Consider the following 12834-nt stretch of genomic DNA (forward strand, 5'->3'; position numbering starts at 1 on the left):
CTCTCTCGTTTCAGTGCACGGGCTTCTCACTGCAGGGGCCCTTCTCGTGGTGGCGCACAGGTTCTGGGGCTCTAGGGTGCTTGGACTTCAGCAGTTGCAACTCCTGGGCTCTAGAGCACAGTCTCAGTAATCTGTGGTGCACAGGTTTAGCTGCTCCTTGGCATGTGGGATTTTCCTGGATTGGGGATTGAACCGGTTATCTCCTGGGTTGACAAGCAGAGTCTTTACCACTGAGCCACCAGGAAGCCCCGAGACAGTTTGATTTTAGCTGAGTGAGACTCATGTCACACTTCTGACTCCTAGAACTGTAAGGTATCAAGTTCCTGTTTTGTTTTTTTCTTTCACCAAGTTTCTGATTTAAACCACTTGGCTTGTATAATTTATATGGCAGTCATGGAAAACTAAGAGAGGCCCATCAAAACACAGAAACCAAATTTAAGTCCCGAGAAGACGTGGCTACCCTCCAGGCCAAGTCCTGCTCCCATCTCTCCCTCGCAGAGCATGGCTTTCTCAGGGCAGACCCCAGGTTAGCAAGAGGGGAGTCTCTGAGTCCAATAAAATCCACAGTTGTGGAGGCTGGAAGTCCAAGGTCAAGTGGCAGCAGACTCAGTGTTGGGCAAAGACCCTCCTGCCGGATGGCTATCTTCACGCCACACCTTCACACAATGGAAGGGGTGAGGATACTCTGTGGGGTTTCCTTTAAAATGGCACTAATCCCCTTCACAAAGGCTTCATCCTCCTGACCTCCCAAAGGCCCCACCTCCAAACCCCATTGTCTTGGGTGAACAGATTTCCACCCGGGAATTTTGAGGCAACACAAACGTTCCATCTACAGCAGTTAGGGCCCGTTTATGCCAGCCCCACGGTCCTGAGGTCATCCCTGGCCTCTTCTGTGATCCGCGTGGGTCGCCGGTGTCCAGAGCTGGAGCTGGAGCTGGGGGAGGTGGAGGCTGTCTGAAGGTGCCATCCCCACAGCGTCACTGCGACCGCCACCCAGGGACTGACAGGCCGCTGAGGACAGACTCTGGTTTCAAGTCTGCGCCCCCCACCCCCTTGTCATTTCTGGGGCAAGGGGTGCTGGGGTCAGCAGAGAGAGACAAGATCCGTAGATTAGTTGTTTTTTTTTTTTTTTAAAATAACTGCATCCTTTAATGGCAGTAATACAATTATTGGATTAAGAGACCACAGGAGAAAGGACAGGTGGTGTTTCTGGAAGACAGATATGGAGTACAAAAAGGGGGAGGAATAGTCATGCGACGATCATTGTAAAAATACAGTACGTTATATACATATTTGCACCGTCAACTTTCAACTCTGAAATAGTATTTACACTTTTGTTACAATCCTGGTTAGAGAACAATTTATTTTTTTTCTTTAAAAGCTCGGCCTGATGGCAAATGAAAATTTTGGGTGAATTCATAGTCCCATGAGGTTCTTAGGCTGAATATTCCAAGAGGAGGGTTCCAGCTTCTAATTCATCCACAGATTTCAGTTTTAAAAAAGTATTTCATTTTGCTTCTACAAAATAAAATTCTCAAAGGAGGGAAAAAAAACACAAACAACCCAACACCCAACCACAGCCACACTGCGTATTCTTTCTTATATTACAAACCAGGGGCTGCAGCCCTCTGCTTCGAGGCCAACACTGGTGGCTGAAGAAAAATCTCATTAATGATTGTTTAAAAAAAAAAAAAAAAAACAGAAAAAGACACAAAGACAAACCAAACCACCCTGATCATGGCGCACTGACCCTGTGGGGGTGCCTCCCCCGCCCTTGCTTCTGGCACCAAACTCTAGGACTATTCCTTTTCTGGGGGAGGGGGTGTGGGACCTTCTTTAACCTCCCACCCCAGGGAGGTGGGAGGGGTAACCCTCTGGCTGGTTGAAACACCAGGCTTCCTCATTATTAGCAGGAAGAGTCAGGGCCCTTAAGCGAGGGGGCCGAGATGGCAGGATGAGGAGCGAGGCAGGAGAGCAGGCAGGTGTGGGCACAGACCACGTCCAATTCCCGAGGTCACGGCGTGGGCCTCTACTGGGCTCTGTGGACAGGACGGGAGCCCAGCCAGGGTCCTGGGGGAGCTGCGGAGCCCAGGGCAGCCCTTTCGGCTCCCTTCCCGGCTCAGCCGGATGGACGAGGAGAGCAGGATGCGGGCTGTGGGGTCCTTGCCCCGCTCACAGCGGGTCACCCTCCGGGCCCTGGCCAGCTTCCCACCGTGTCCTCAGGCCCCCTGCCTGGACGTGGCCATAAAGCCAACACTGCACGTGCCTCTGAACCCATGCCCCCTTTGGCTTGGAAGAAAATCAAACACACCAAAACCACGGGCCCTGAAGGTACGCTGTGAGGGGGTGTGGAGGGCGATGCTTTGCTGACCACCACCCTGGCTCCCTCCGTCGGGAGCGTGGTGGCAGGCCACGCACGGATCCTTGAGCTGTCCCCAGAGGGGCCAGGGCCGGCACACCGGCACGTGCGCTGCCTTCCAGGGCCCAGGACAGAGCCCGGCACGTGGGGAGAAAGGCATGGCCACAACAGGACAGGCTAATACTGACAGAAAGCACGCAGTCTGCGGGGCCGTCGCCCCGCACCAGCCCTGCTGACTCCAGGTCCATCTCTCACCCCGGAGTCTTCTGCCGCAGGCTGGTGGGCGCGGGTTCACGGGTGAACTCTGGACGGAGGGGGGCGGGGTGGGGGCAGGGGGCCCTGCAGGTGAATCCAGACGAGACAGCAGTGGGAAAGGACTGTTTCTCCTGGCCCAGGCAGCTTCCCAAGGTTCTTCTTTCTTGATACTTCCTCTCGTCCACTGGCCCCTGAAGCGGGTCATCATGGCCTGCATGCTGCAGAGGAGACGCAGAAATGCCTAGACCTGCTTCCCCGCGGGGCCTGCCCACCGTCTCGGCTCCAGCTCTTCTTGCTCATGCAACACTTCGTGCCTTCTTGACGCCTGCTGCTCCCTTCGTCCTGGGGGTGGGGTGGGGTGGGGTGGGAGGAGGAGGAGGGGCCCCGCTTTGCCCAGAAAACCCACCAGACCCCCAGCTGCCAGACTGGGGCCCCAGCCTTTAAGGGAGTCCCTGAAAATCGGGCCTGGCCAGGCCAGGCGGAGTGCCAGCTGGGCTGAGGCCCAGGGGACTCGCGACTGCTCACATGCACGTGGAGGTTTTGTCGGCGGGCACCTAGCAGCCCCGCAGCACTGACCAGAAGTTAAAGATGGTTATATACAATTCATATGTTTTAAAGAAGATACTACTTAAAAAAAAAGAGAGAGAGGAAAAAAGAAAACAATAGGAAGAAAGAAAAGAAAGAACACCCAAACCCCCTCCCCCCTCCCCCCAAGCCCCAACTCTGGTCGCTGCCCTTAAATATTGCCCTGGGAAGGGTGGGGTGCGGGGAGTGCTGGACTCCGGCTTAACACTACTGGCAGAAAGGGGAGGCGGTGGGGTCGAAGCCTTTAAACACATCTTTCAGGGACCCAGCGTCCTGCTCACCCTCTTGGGCTGGGCTGTTGCCAGCAAATGGGCTTCCGGAGCCCGTCTTGGGTGCCGGTTTCACGGTCCCGAAGAGGGTGGGCACAGGCAGGTTGTGCACGCCGGGCTGGGGCAGGCTGCCCTCTGCTGACGGGGTGCCCACGGTGGCAGCAGGGGCGGCGGCAGCCTTGGGCCGGGGCCGGTTGTAACTGTTGTATCTGTCCGTGGCCCCGTCGGCGCCGGGCTTCCCGGACTCAGGCTGCTCCAGGGCGGACTTGCGGACAAACGGGGGCTCCTTGGCCTTGGCGGCAGCAGAGCTCCTGCCGTTGCCCTCAGGGCCCTTGGGCTGGGCGCCCGCGTCGGCGGCCGGCTCTGCGGCTTTGCCCCCCGTGCTGGGAGTCCTGGGGTCGTAGAGGCTGATGCCGCTCAGCACGCTGCTCTGGCTGCCCCCGCCGCCCTGGCCTAGGCCGCCAGCTGCCAGCACGCGGGGGTCGTAGGGGGCGGTGGCCGGTGGGGAGGACTCCCCACTGGGGCTGGCAGCTGGAGAGGGCACCTCGCCAGGGCCGGGTTTGGCCGCCCGGGAGGAGGCAGTGGTGGAGTCTGTGGGTTTCTGCAGCCGGGGGTCGGTGGGCGTCTTCCGCACTCGGGGGTCACTGGGCTTGTCGCCGGAGCCAGGGGTGGCCAAGGGGCCAGTCACGTTGACAGTCTTGAGGATGCGTGAGAGGAGCTCAAAGTCAGGCAGGCTGGAGCCGGCCGCGCCGGCATCTGCAGAGTTGCCCGCACGCTGCCGGGGGTTGGGGGGCCCTGAGGCGGCGGCGCGGTGCAGCCTGGGATCCAGCGCCGGCAGGGACTGCAGGGCGGCGGGCACGGGGGGCGCCGCCTCCTGCTTGGGCAGGGGCAGCGGGATCAGGTCCTCGGGGCTCCAGAGCACAGTGCGGGCGAAGCTGGGCCGGCTCAGGGTCACGTCCTTCTTGATGTGGCTGAACTGCTGCAGCTGTGACCGCGGGTCCCGCAGTGGGTGCCCAGGGAGCGGCTCCAGGGGAATGTTGACGGCCTTCTCCCGCAGGGCTCGTTCCCCTTCCTCTTCTTCCGCCGGGGGTGGCCCAGACCCCTTGGAGCCCCCGGGACCGGCAGGGCTGGAATGCAAGCCGCCGTCGGGCTTGGAGGTGGGCAGGGAGCGAGCCAGTCGCGGGTCAGAGGGTCCGGTGTCACCTGGGCCTGACCCGCTGGAAGCCTCGGCATGGCGGGAGAGCCTGGGGTCCCGGCTGAGGCGGGGGTCAGCCAGTCGGCCTCCCGTGGGGTGTCCCTTCTGGAGGCGGGGGTCCCCCAGCCCACTGCCGCTCAGCTCTCCAACAGAAGCCTGGGGCCGGCTAGACGTCTGCTGCCTCAGCGTCTTCAGGATGGAGGTGACACTGCTCCCACCTTCATCCTCATCGCTTGAGTACCAGTTCCCAGTGTCACCTGCGAGCGAGCAGACAGGCGCAGGGAGCCGGTGAGTGGTCACCACACCCGCCACCAGCCCTCTTGGATCCCACGGTAGCCTGCTCCCCACCTCTTATCTCTCAGAACCTCTATTTCTCTCGCTTAAAACACCTGCTGCTCACCCTCCCCCCAACCACAGAATGGCACGAAGAGCCAGGGAGCTCAGGCAGGCCAAGCACGGAGCCTGGCAGGTCTCTGGCTGTCGCGGATGGACCCTTCCCTGTGTACCGGCACCGAGCTAAGGACTTTGCCTTATTTGCCACAACTACCCAGGATACAGCGCTGTCACCATGCCCATTTGACAGATGAGAAAACAGAGGCACCGACACAGCACCCTGAGATCGGGGACAAAGCCAGGCTGGGCTCAGACTCCCGAGCCCTGGGCTCCAGCACTGCCTTCTCACCTGGGCAGACTCAGACCCCTCCCACGGCAGACCCTACTCCGAGTGCCCGTGAGCAGCAGTCACTGCCTGGGCTCTCACTGAGCTTGGGCTCCCAGACCTGTGCCTCCCAGACCCCTCACAGTGCTCCCACGCCCCAGGGCAGGCAGTCACCAGCTGGTAAGAGGCAGGGCCAGGTGAGCAGACGCAGCTGGCCCGTGTCCAACCTCCTCGGCAGGTGCAGTGGAGACCTTGGGGAGGGGACTGTCCCCTGTTCTCACTGCCCCACTTGCTCCCCGGCTCCTGGCTGCAGGCTCTAGATGCCTTCTCTGCCCCGTTCCCCCCGGGGCGGATGCCACCAGGGCACCACTCGGCCCCACAAGACTCGGCAGCTGAGGCGGGGACTGTTAGTGGTCTGTGTCAGTGACTGGCTTTCATCTCTGGGCTTCCCAAAGACACGGTCTGGGGAGCAGGGGCTGGGCATCTCCCTCCAGCCTCCTCTACGAGGGTGCGGTCTCCTCCAGGGACCAGTCCACTGCCCTCCTCCACGGGACCAGGGTCTCGCCCTTCTCCGCAGGGGTCCTCCTGGCCACAGGTTCCTGTCCGACGCAGACCCCAGACCTAGGCACGCCCCACCGCTCCCCGCAGGGTGGCCATGGCCCACGCCCATCGGGGAGAGCCCTGCCCCGGGGGAGGACACGTGCCTTCCTCATTCTCCCGGTCCTGCTTGCTGCTCTCAGCCAGCCTCCTCGCTCTCTCCTCCTCCTGCTGCTTCTGCTGGATCCTCAGGTACAGGGCCCTCTGAGCCGAGGGCAGGAAGTCGGGGACACCGGCGCCCGGCTTCGGCCGGCCTGGGGGCCCTCCCTCAGAGAAGCTGTCTGGCTCCAGAGGGTGCTCGGGGAAGAGGTGCTCCCCAGGCTCCCCCGGCAGCTCTTCGTAGTGCCCGTAGTCCTCTGTGGCAGGGAAGAACCGGCGTTCATGTCGGGAAGGGCCGTATGGCACCAACTCCGACCCACCCGTGCCCTCAGCTGGAAAACCACCCCTGATGGCGATGGGTGAGAATGCACAGCCTACGCCCTCCTACCCTTCCCGGGAGGGGCCCTAGCAATAGGGGATGGAGCAGCCAAAAAGGGAGGGGGAGGTCCCAACTAGGACGCAGCCACTGAGAATGGGATTCACGGTGAGGTTTAGTGACATGGGCAAATGCTCATGAGGTGAGAACAGGACGGAACGGCGTACGAATGTTTATAAAACGCAAAGAAAAGGCTTTGAAAAGACAGACAGAGAACAGGCCCTCTGGGAATGAGAGTGGGGGGAATGAGATTGGGGGAGGGGGTTGAGGCATCGTACATTTTTTTACTCCACCCATTTCCCATCTGTTTTAAATACTTTGGATGGGCATTAATCTTATAGTCTCTTTAAATAAATAGAGAAAAACACTCAGTCTCACAGTAAGCTCATAATATGAGTTCAATCCCAGTAAACAAAGACCAATAAAGAAAAGAAGAAAATACACCAAAACGTTGCTATGGCTACAAGTCCACCCAGAGGCTGCCGGGCAAATCCTTCTCCTTCCACAAATGTTTCTGGGCAGCTGCTACATTTAACAGGACGGGGTGGGTGGGGGTGTTTCTCCAACACAGCATCTAGGAAACCAGGCGGCAGGGCTTGCCATCTCTCCTGAAGGATGGGCAGCGTCCGGCACCAGCTGCCTCCCTTCACAAATGCTAAGGATAGATCCAGCCAAGGATGAGGGGAACAGCATGTGGAGGTCTGTGACGAAGCACCTAGAGACTGTGTGTGTGTGTGTGTGTGTGTGTGTTGGAGACAGAGTCCAGTGAGCACTGCCCACAGGCCATTCTGCAATGATGAAATAGCCCCGATCTGCACCTTGCGTGCAGTGCCCCTACTGAGCAGCTGAAATGCAGCCAGCTCTACCAAGAAAGGGAGTCCGTAATTTAAAGTTCCAGGAGTCAAACGTTTAAATTTTTTTAGAAAGATAAATACTTCCTACATAATCATATAAAGCAAAATGTGAAAAGCCACTTTCTTCCAGCCTCTGAACTTCAGAACATGGGAACTCGGTAGGCCAGGCTGCTCTGGGCCACAGCCTCACTCCTTAAACAACAGTCCCACCCAGGCCCCCTGCATCTGATGGTTTTACAACACTGAATATTATTAAAGGCAACTGAACAGCACTAAAAGGGTAGATTTCACAATATGGGCATTTGAGCCAATTACTCCAGAGATACCATCACCAGCTGGACAGACTTTTTGCTTCCCCACCTGGCCCTTCATGCATCTCACATCCATTGTTTAAAGGGGGAGGAGACCCCTCCAGTCAGGGTCACCTGCTTTTCTCATGTGAGAGCGTGTCACTGTCCTGGCGCCCTGCCCCACACACCTGTTTTTATGTCTCCGCACACTATCTAGACACCAGCGAAAACTCTACCCCGACCTCCAGCCTGGTCAGCTCCCTGATGCCCATCGTCGACTCCACGTGGTGTTAAATGGGCACCTCGTGCTTTCGGCAGCCAAAGCGCTAAGTGCTGCCCTCCCTCCTCCCAGCCTGGCTCTCTGCAGCATCTCCCGCCCCAGGGACAGCGTGGGCACCTGCCCAACGACTCTGCCCCCCACAGGCATCCGCACCTGACCCTGCCGCCTTGGCCCCTTGACTCCATGGTGCCTCCACACCCAACCCTGCTGGCTCCCAGTCACCCTGGGTGCCCCTCGCCTCACCTCTGCCCAGGGTGACTCCAGGGCAGCCTGCAAGATTCCCAGATTCCCCTCCAGCTGCTATGAGCACCCGTGGGCCCAGCGTTCCTCTGCTTCCCTCATCCTTCTACGAGCATCCATGGCCCCCGTGTTCCTCTGCTATCCCCATCCTTCTTCGGCTGAGCACACCTCACCATAGCCCAGAGTCTTGTGTGCTGGGGCTTCCTTCCCCTGTTCTCCTGTCCCAAGCCACACGAACACCTGGGGAGTCCACCAACAAGGTGACTGGCTGGAACCTCTACCTGCTGCAGCTCCCCCGAAGCCAAGCCTTCCTCCCGCTTCACATCCCTCTCCCATTTGCTTTTCACTTAGGCCTCAGACAGGCAGTGTCGCACCAGAGCACAGCCACTCCCAGCCCGCCTCCACCCGTTACCCCAGACACTGCCCCGCTTCACTTCCAGCAATGACCGATGCCAACCTGAGCGGCACGCTTACTGACATGTTTCCTGTCTGCTTCTCTAAACTGAAACGCAGTCCAGGCCTGCTCTGCCCCCAGGCCTGGAAGCAAGCCTGGCCCCCTGGACGCCTCCCATCCTCCTGAAGGCTACACACCGTCTCCTATGAAGCAGCACTGTCATCCAAGCACCCTGACAGCCGGACCTTTAGGTTGTTAACAACATGTGTTCTCATTTTAGCCAAGAAAGGAAGGAAAGGAGGAAGGAAGATGGTCAGTGTGGGGATAGAACGAGCACAGTCGCAAGGAAGCTCCAAGCCAAGAACCACCCAGAAGCAGGCCACTGGCGGAGAGCACCTCAGCCATAAAGTTCACACCATTCGGCATCCAACCCCTAACTTCCCACATTCCCAGTCCACACACACCCAGCAAACTTACAAGAAACTAAGTGAGTTATAGTGATGCTAACACCCCGCCCAGACTCAACAGGGTGGTGAATCCTACATCACTGAAAAGGTTCAGCCACTTATGGAACAGAGATGGAGCTGGATTTATGTTTTCAAAGACTAAGACCAAGGAAGGAAACCCCAATCTTCCTGATTACATTCCACTGTGCAGGCCCCAGCCAGCCCTCACCCTGAGCCCCGCATACCTGCGTCCCCAATGAGCCCCGGCTCCATCTCCATGCCCTCCTGCTGCTGGTAGAAGTTCTCATAGAAGTTCTGGGCTGGTGGGATGGGGGGCATCATTCCAGAGTGCGGGGAGTCTCCGGGACCGTAGGGCATCATGGGAGGGCCGCCGGGGCCCATGGGTGGGCCAGGGTTCATGCCGGGGCCCATCGGCATATCTGGGTGCATGTCGGGGTGCATGTCGGGGTGCATATCTGGGTGCATGTCGGGGTGCATGTCAGGATGCATCGGGCCCCCCATCGGCCCTGGGGGTCCCATGTTGGGCCCAGGGCCCATTGGCCCAGGGGGTCCTCCGGGTCCAGGGAACCTGGAAGGAGACAATGGTGCCTGTGAGAGGGGCTGCAGAGGATGGGGGGAGCTGCAGCCTGAGGAGGGCTCCGAACAGGCTCTGAAGGCTCCAAAGATGTCACATGCTGGCCAGCGGGGAACTCACCTCACGCCCAGCTTCTCAGCCAGCTGCCCTGTGGGCCGCACCACGATCTCAAACAAGGAGGGGATCTTCTTATTGTACATGTCCTGCTGCTGCTGCAGCTGCTGCGGGGACAGCGGCTCGTGCGTTGGCAGGGGCATCTGAGGGGGTCCGGGGGGCGGGGGCGGGGGCGGGGCGGGGGCGGGGGGCCGCCCTGCATGGGCCGGCCATTCGGAGATGTGGGGGCCGGTGGGCCGGGCGGGCGGGGCGGGGTGGGCAGGAGGCCCACGCCCGGGGGTGGCTTGGGCAGGGGGTTGATGCCCTGCTTCTTCAGCTCCTCCACCTCCTTCTCATCCTCGGCGCCCGCCTCCGCATCGTCCGCCAGCATCTGCGGGCGAGAAGGACAAAGCCGTGCGAGTCACGACAGGGAGGGGCAGGTGGTAATGCAGCCCTCCAGGGCTGAGACCTGAATTCTCCAAGCAACGTGCTTCAGCCCCCCGAGACCCTTACAGCGTAAGGCCACTGACCACGAAAGCTCTCGGGAACATAAGTCATCGCCCCCGTACCACCTATGGATCCACTCCCAGTGAGCGGCTGACAGGGCAGCCCTTCTTATTCTGCCGCAAAATATATGCAACATACCACGCACTATTTCACCATTTCCAGGTAGACAATTTAGACATCAAGTACATTCTCAGTGTTGTACAATCGCCACAATTATCTAATTCTGTCACCTCAGAAAAAACGCCACGCCCGTCAAGCGGCCACTCCCCCCTCAGAAGATGCCACGCCCACCAAGAGGCCACGCCCACATAAGACGCCATGTTGTCAAGAGGCCACTCACCTCTCTCCCCTTAGAAGATGCCACGCCAACCAAGCGGCCACTACCCCAGAAGACGCCAAGCCTGTCAAGCGGCCACTCCCCACTCCCTTCTCAGAAGATGCCACGCCCATCAAGAGGCCACTCCCCCACAAAGTCATCGCTCCCATCAAGGGCCCACGCCCCACTTTCCCTCCCCCAGCCCCTGGCAACCACCCACCTCCTGTCTGTCTACGGATTTGCTTGTTCTGGACATTTCCTATAGACAAAGCCCTATAATATGTGGCCTTTTGTGGCTGGCTTCTTCCACTGAGCATCATGAAGTTTTCCAGGTTCACCCACGGTGCAGCTGTGTTATCTATTTTACAGCTAATAGCTCATGGTTCTGTTTGGATTTTAAGTGCCTCACCGCACTTGCAATCAAACCGCCAGCACTTCTGAGGACCCGCAGGTCCTGACAGCAGGGCTGGTATCTGCGGAGGGCTTCGCAGTGCGCGGACTCCTCCAGCCTAAGCACCCAACCCTGTGTTTCAGTCCCGCCGACAGCTAAGCATTCCTCCCCGCAACCGGGCCCTCACTGGACCAGGCCTCTGTCTGGGCATTCATTTTCCCCTCCATGTATGGCTCCATGCCCCCCAATTGCTGAGGTCTCTTATTAAAAGGTCAGTTCAGAGTGACAGGCCTGGTCTCCTGTATTCACTATGGGAACACCATCAGCTCCCTCCAAAGCATTACCCAAGCTTTGTTAAGATTTTACATTTAGTTGTATCTCTTTATTCCTGGCCCGATGATTACCAATTCCACAAGGGAAAGACCCCCAGGCTCCACCTAAGGCCTATTACAGGGCAGAGGAACAGTTTCAAAGTCTGGATTCAAGTGGAACATCCCACGGATTGAGATCCTGTACAGAAGTTGACACCGCGGATCTGCCTGCGTCTCTTAGAAGGCCAACGTGCAAATGGGGCCTCCAGCCTGGGCCCCAGCATCTCTGAAGGACCCTGCCCCAGCCTCCTCCCCACTCAGGCAGGGCCGCCTGTGGTTGCAGAGCCATTGGGCCCTGCACTGCTAGATCCTCACAGGGGCAACTGAGTGCTCTCAGGTGCGGGCAAAACCTATCAAGGTTACACTTCATTAAACAGGTACAAACTTGATGAGCTTCCTCCCCACCTGGGGAGGGGTACCACTGCCAGCCACTGAATGTGCCATACTCCCTTCACCCCCAAGACTGGGGCCACACGTCTCCTCACCACTCAGCACAGAACACCAGCACTCAGCAGGAACTCTGCTGGGGACCGAGGCCATGGAGATCTTTTCAGTGCTGCCCCCGGCCTGGACCGCAGTACTCAGCACTCAGGCCACACCGTGGACTCAACGACTAAATGAACCGCAGTGCTGGCCCCTAGGACAGCTTCCTGAAGGTACGGCTGATCCCCAGCGTGGTGGGCCCCCTTTCCCATGCTCACCTCCTGGGGCCGCGTTCCTTTAGCTTCCCCACTGCGCTCTGCAGCTGGGGCTTCTGTGCCCACCCTGTGCTGGGGAGGGAGTCTTACTTCCCCCCATCACCCCTCGTGCAGACCCCACAACACCCTGCTGGACTCCAGCTGGGGACACAGCCAGCCGCTTGCGCTCACCCCTGTCCCCACCACCCGCCCTGGGTCCCGAGTGCTGCTGAGGGCAGGCGCTGAACCACATCAGAGGCCCGGACACTGACACATAAGAGATGCTGTCCCTCCCCGTGAAACCCTGAACCCAAACCATCCAGGCTGTCCCTCGGTACATCTAGTCCTACAGACTCCCGGGCCTCTGTGCAACAAACAGGCCCTCACACCAGACCACCAGGCCCTGCCTGGGCACCACAACCCACCCCCACCCCCAGAACGGATTCTGAATGATCCTCGAGTTCCCAAAGTTCAGAGGTGTGCTGTCAGTGGAAAAGGACTGCCACACCAGCAGACACACGCAGACGTGCGGGGCAAGCTTCATCAGGCCAAATAAGCTCGTGTCTGTCTGTTAAAAATTCTAAGCGTCTGCCCCCAACTAGAAACAAACCAAACGTTCAACTGGTGACTAGATAAAACAGTGTCTCACATCATCCATAGAGTGGGGTGGTACTCAGGAACTAATAGTGATGAACAATAGTGATGAAGCACCAATACTTGAAACAACATGGATGAGAAGCCAGATTCAAAATCACACACACAGTTAGAAGCTACATCCCATATAAATCTATTCATATGACTTCCTTGGAAAGCCAAAACTACGGGGACAGAAAACGGATCAGCAGTTACCAGGAGCTGGAAATAGGAGAGGTGCTGACTACAAAAGGGTGAGTCTTGAGGGTGAAAGTGACTTTTCTCTAGCTAGATTGTGAGGTGGTTACATGACTCTATCTGTCAAAACTCAAAGAGTTGGTTTTTTTTTTTTTT

At 58.4% G+C, this 12834-nt stretch overlaps 1 protein-coding gene across 1 annotated transcript in view; it reads right to left on the minus strand.

The window, feature by feature from the left end:
• The window catches only part of ZC3H4 (zinc finger CCCH-type containing 4), a 37690-nt gene continuing 25977 nt past the window's right edge, over positions 1122 to 12834 (minus strand). Inside the window, 5 exon segments of the mRNA XM_018062663.1 lie at positions 1122 to 4920; positions 6026 to 6274; positions 9143 to 9486; positions 9613 to 9784; positions 9787 to 9976. Coding sequence (XP_017918152.1) covers positions 3407 to 4920; positions 6026 to 6274; positions 9143 to 9486; positions 9613 to 9784; positions 9787 to 9976 — 2469 coding nt within the window. The 3' untranslated portion in view covers positions 1122 to 3406.

This window comes from Capra hircus, chromosome 18 (assembly GCF_001704415.2).
Source record: "Capra hircus breed San Clemente chromosome 18, ASM170441v1, whole genome shotgun sequence".
NCBI classification, from domain to species: Eukaryota; Metazoa; Chordata; class Mammalia; order Artiodactyla; family Bovidae; genus Capra; species Capra hircus.